At 35.4% G+C, this 5794-nt stretch overlaps 1 protein-coding gene across 1 annotated transcript; it reads right to left on the bottom strand.

The window, feature by feature from the left end:
* Positions 1–322: 322 nt before the first annotated feature.
* Positions 323–4277, bottom strand: LOC133797966 (ETHYLENE INSENSITIVE 3-like 1 protein). The gene is made up of 2 exons (XM_062236114.1): positions 4085–4277; positions 323–2792 (listed from the first exon to the last, which is right to left on the bottom strand). The coding sequence occupies exon 2, from the start codon at positions 2634–2636 to the stop codon at positions 771–773; it is 1866 nt and encodes a 621-aa protein (XP_062092098.1). The 5' UTR covers positions 2637–2792; positions 4085–4277; the 3' UTR covers positions 323–770.
* Positions 4278–5794: the final 1517 nt, after the last annotated feature.

Here is a 5794-nt window from a genome sequence, read left to right as displayed (position 1 = left end):
TATACTAGACACAGGTCTTAGTCTCTGGTCAAACATCATAGGTCAAGCATTCTTTTTAACCCCACAGAAACGACAGAGACCAAACCAAGCACACCCCCATTTTCTTATCCCTACTCTAGTTGGACTTTCAATATCACACAAGTGGCTCAATTATGTTTCAAAAACCTACAAAACATCTTTATCAAGAAGGGTCAGTTTAATTCATCAGCTAAGGAACCTGCACATTCCAATTTTCATAGATAGTCGTGAAGGAAAAAAACGAAAAAATATCAACTTAATTAGGACTCCTCAATAGAACAAAACAAAACAAAACCAATCATGATTAAGACCAGAATGAAGATTTATAATATTTACATGAACTAGGTTGTTTTTTAGCATAGATAAAATCTAGAACCATTACATGAATAATAGACATGTATCACTAAATAATTTATAACAGGCCAAAGTTAAGCTTATGTAAAAGGAAAATGACCTTACATTAAATCAACAGCGGCCAATGTTGGACGGTTTTTTCCAGTCCCTTATTAGCCCCACTTGAGTACTTCTGGAAAAGAGACTACATAATCTATCACTCTTAGAAGGTGAAGTTACAGTAAAGCAACTCAGTTTAGGATTTAATATTATCTAAGAGGTTGAACAAGGAACTAAACTAATAAACTGAGAAAGTTCCAAACGACGGCGATGGCTAAGAAAAGATGAACTTCCCCTACGAAATTTACAGCAGTTGCTTATTAAGGCAAGTCAAGAAAAGCTAAGATCAAGCTCTGCATTCAGAGGAACCAGAGCGAGTCTTGCTTTGGCAGTGGATCCACAGTATACTCGACTGGTGGCAAGTTAAAAGGAGAGCTGAATCTCAAGTCCACAATGTTGTCAGTTGGATGGTTGTCAAATGAAGAATCAAATGCCTTGCACTGGTTATCAAACTGAGCTTCTGACATTGGAAAAGCTACATGGGACGAAGATGACATATTGGCATGCTCAGATGTGTTGCTTCCCATAACACCCTGACTATAAAAGTTATCCTCCATATGGAACTGGTAGTTTTGCTGGGAAGGGGCATGGCTGTCTGTAGCACTAAAATTTCCAATGTTCAAGTTTTTGCTCTGCGGTGGCGAAATATTTGTGTCATAGAATGACATGAGATCTGAAATCATCTTCTGCCCATCTTCAGGAAGACCAAGCCCTGAAACATTTAATTGAGTCGACTGGTTCATTGGTGCAGCAGGAGGTGGAGGCTTAGTTTGGGAATGAGGCATGGAGAACACTGCTGGTTTGTCATTGCTAATCTGAAAGCTTGACATCCCAAAAGCTTGTGAAGAATTATTACAACGGTAGGGGCAATTCATTTGGTGATTGTTTCTTGATGTCCTATCTAGGAAACCGAGTCGGTAATCATGATATTGACATTGCAGGTTTTCACAGGTATAGATTTTATGATCCAGCATCATCTGTGACTGCGACTGCGACTCTTCAGCCAGCGGCTTCCTCTTTTGAACAAAACCCGAGTTCATTTCGATCAGTTCTCCCTTGATCTTAGGAATCACTGGCGGTTGCATCAGAAGCCCATCTCTCCCTGCAGCAGCACCCATATTGAAGAAACTGACATCGCGGGGCTTGCATTCCTCTACATCAACATTAGCTTCAAAACTCACCCCTTCAACGTCATAATCACTGGTATCACTCATCACAAAAGATCCATTGCCACCACCTGACATAGGTGGGCATCTATCAGGATACATTGTACGAGCTACAGATTCTTCCTGGTTTATAATGGCCAGCCAAGTAGCACTCTCCTTAGCAGTCATTTTGTCCTGCAAGCATTTAGATTGACGAACAAGCTTGCGAATCTTTGCAATGTCAGGAGACATATGCTTGATCACAGCTGTGAGGACACCCACCTTCCAAGCCTTCTTCAAATCATGAGGTTTCTTGTATGGAGGAGAGCCCTGGTCCTTAGGTAGACCCAACTGAGGCCACCAATCTTCATTACCATCAGGCCACCAAGGAGGGGCAATGCCTTTTTCCAGTGGGAAACGCCTCTGCGGGGGATCACAGTGCTGCATCAATGCTGACAGAAGTGAGCCAAGAGTAGTGTCTTGGAGCTCCTGCAAGGTGTGAGGAGTGGATGCAACAGCGCTGCAGTCCTCGTTCTGACCAGGGATCGAGTGATCTGCCTGGTACTTAGAAATTGCAGCTGGGCCATTGCGATCAAACCGCACTTTTTCCTTCCACCAAGCACGGAGATTATCCGAAGCACCGCTAACTGGTTTTCCCTTCTCAGGAATAATTCCATACACAAAACCTTGAGCTTTACAAACTTCCATCATTTTCAGCATGTACTTCAAAATTCCATCTTGTGCTCTTGACATTTTCTTCCTCCTTGCCTGCTCTTGCGACTGACGCTGCTTTGCATTGTCAACTCCTTGCTTCCCCTTATTTTGCTCTTTGAGGCGCCTCAAAAGCATTCGGTCTCTCCACATCCTTCTCTCAAGCTCATCAACATCCATCTCTTCATCACTATAATCCTCCTCTCCCGTTGGTTCTGTTTCATGCTCTAAAGCCTCATCTGCTTCCCGTGGAGGAGCTGAAACAAATTCAAAATTACCAGAGTACCCCATTTCTTCGAACATTCCCATTGAACACCTACTCGAAGAAGAGGCCAGACTGTGAATCTTTTAATCCCAAAACAGTTCAACTAAGCACAACCCTGCCCTCTATACTTTCCACTCAAATCAATCTCTAACCTTTGCCCAAAAATATAACCGAAAATTTTCTATATGGTCTGAGATCTCCTGCAATTTAATAAATTGAGTAACAACAACTTCAGCCATGACTTCAATGAGTTAGGTCCACAAATAATGCATCAGATACATTGGATTGGTAATAAAGACTTTAATTTAATGTAAAACAAACTATCAAGAAAACGCATAAAAAGGCATTAATTGCAAAGTAAATAAAAAACAATAAATAGGGGAAAATAATTGCGCAAGAAAAAAAAAACGTTGCTTACTAAACTATTCCATCCTAAAAGACTAGAATTTTAAAGAGAAAGAGGATTGATTCTCTTAAATAGGTAATAATAACTCCAGGCATTTTACTTAAACCATCCCACTTCAAATTCGAGTCTACTGATGGGAAGAGATTTAATTACTCAAATCTCTAGTAAGTCGTATAAACCCACCAAAGAGTCTTAAATTTGGCAATAAATATTTTAATAAAAAAAATTAATAATTAAAAATAAATAAATAAAGCAAACAAATGCATAGATAAGATGAACAGAGCTTATACAATTAGTTATGATAAAAATGAAAGAGAAAAGAAAAAAAAAAAAAAGTCCAGATATTACATGTATTTGCTCCGAACAAAAATTGATTAGATAATTACAGTGAAGAAAAATTTACCCAAAAACCTTTAATAGAGCATTAAAATCAAAACGAAGCACTGCTAGTCCCAGATCCAGCACTCCAAATTCTTATGCTTAAAAAAAACTAAGTATTGGTATTAATAACAGCCTAAAGTTTAAACCTTTGGGTTTACACAAGCCTAAAGTCTAAGCCTTTGGTTATACACAAATCTGTAATACCAACAAACTAAGCAAAATATTGACTTTATTATCATTAAATATATATATATATATTTAACATACATATTTGCCATCATCTTTGACCACCCAATAATGCATTAAAAATAACATAATCCAGTAACAATTTCGGTAAGAGTACACAAAGTCTGTTTAGCCGTGTTACAGATCAGGTAAAAAAATCCAATCCATCAATCGCAAATAGAGCATAAAAACATGTCGTAAATAATTCACAGCCAAAAAAAAGATCAAGGAAACGACAAAGATTTGTATTGAAAAAGCCAACGAACAGGAAAAAAAAAAAACAGCAAACGCACGATCCATTTCTGTTATTGAAACTCAAACTGAAACCATTTCAGGAACTGAAAAACAAACTTCATTATAAATGGAAAACCAAGTTGATTAAGCAAATTTTTACAAAAAGTGAAACACTGTAACTAATACCACAGATTCTGAAGATTAAGAAAATACTCGAAATGATTTCATTAAAAAAATATACAGTACCTGATGATTATGATGTTTGGGATTATTTTGTGGCAGAAACCATGGAAGAAGACCCTCGTGCGAGCTCTGAAAGATCTCTTTTTTTTTCACCAATGTTCTTCTTTTTGAAGGACAAAAAGGAGAGAAGAGAGAGAAGAGAATCTCAACTTTTAGAGAGAGAAAGTAAGAGAGACAAGAGTGGCAAGCTACAGAAATTTTGTTTTGGTTTGTTGTGGAGTTAATAGTGGGAGCTTAACTATGGTTAAGTTATGTTTTTAACTGCGGTTAAGGTGTCCAGGTGTAGGGTTGGGTTTCTGGATATGGAAATTAAAGCTTTCTAGTTAGTAGAACTGTAGTTGTAGTGTCGGGATAATCTTGTGTATGCTTACTCGTACTTAATCTTAACTGTACTTTCGGATTCAACCATGAAATTTATCAAATGTCTTACATAAGACTAACTGCACTTGTCAGCCTTACACAAAAACAAAAAAAGTAATTTTAAAAAAAAAAGAATATCTAGAATTTATTCATTTATTATTTTTAGATGAGTATCTTCTACCATATGAGAAGATTTTATTGTATTTTTTAAAAAAAATATTTTTTTTTTCTATATAAAAAATGAGTAGATAACATAAATTATTAAGTTTAAAGTTTTATTTTTTTAGTTTTTTTGGTTAAATGTTTTTATATTTAAACTTAAATAAAATTTAATAAATAAATAATTAAACAAATTCAAATAAGATATTTTACAATGATAATTATTTAAAAATAATAAAATTATATATTTAATAACTTAAATAAAATTTAAATAAACTTAAACTTAATATTATAATAAACATATAATATTATAAACTAAAAATAGTTGATGCATATATGGATATTAGTGTTTACACTATGACTTTTTCTATTTTTATTTTATTTATATTATTATTTATTTTTAAATATTATTTATATAGTCATGTAAATATATATATATCTATGTCAACGTTGTATTTAGATGTTATATATAGAAATTATTGATATATACTATAGAACTATAATTCATTCTATTATATATATATATATATTTTAAGAAAAACAGTAAACTAATTTTTATTAAAATTATAGACAATATTTACAACTTTAAAACTAAGCAAACGTGGATTGCATGTTGCTTCTACCTAATATATATGTATATATTTATATATATATTATGCTCAAAGTTTACTATAAACGAGTGTTGTTATTTGACACCTTAAGGTGTCCAACAATATATGAGGTGACACTATGCTTGGTTAACGATACATCATAATACTTATTAAATTCAAATGTATGAGACCCGATATTGGATTACACCCATAGCAGTATGTCACATCCTTGTAGTGTTGGACACCAATAATGCCCTGTTAGCCAGGCCCAAATACCATTGGACAGCCAAGCGATCCAAGAAGAAGCTGGGAAATGGGCTGAGATGACAGCCCAGGAAGACATGGCCCAAGATGAAGTCTCTACCTCACACTCAGCTGAAGGGACTCAGGTAGCAAAAGAAGTAACCAGGGAGGCTGAAGAAGATAAACAGGAACACAAGTCAGAGCGTGGAATCCGTAAGCGCGTGGAGCCAAAATGGATGAGGGACTATGTAGTCGCGGGAAGACGTTGAGAGAAGGGGAAGAACCAACTGATTTCTGTTACTGCATATTGGTTATTGTTCTTTCATTTTGCATTTTCGGTGCTTTGGGGTTATTTTCTTTT

This window comes from Humulus lupulus, chromosome 8, assembly GCF_963169125.1.
Source record: "Humulus lupulus chromosome 8, drHumLupu1.1, whole genome shotgun sequence".
NCBI classification, from domain to species: domain Eukaryota; kingdom Viridiplantae; phylum Streptophyta; class Magnoliopsida; order Rosales; family Cannabaceae; genus Humulus; species Humulus lupulus.
This window is presented reverse-complemented; position numbering and strand designations above follow the sequence as displayed.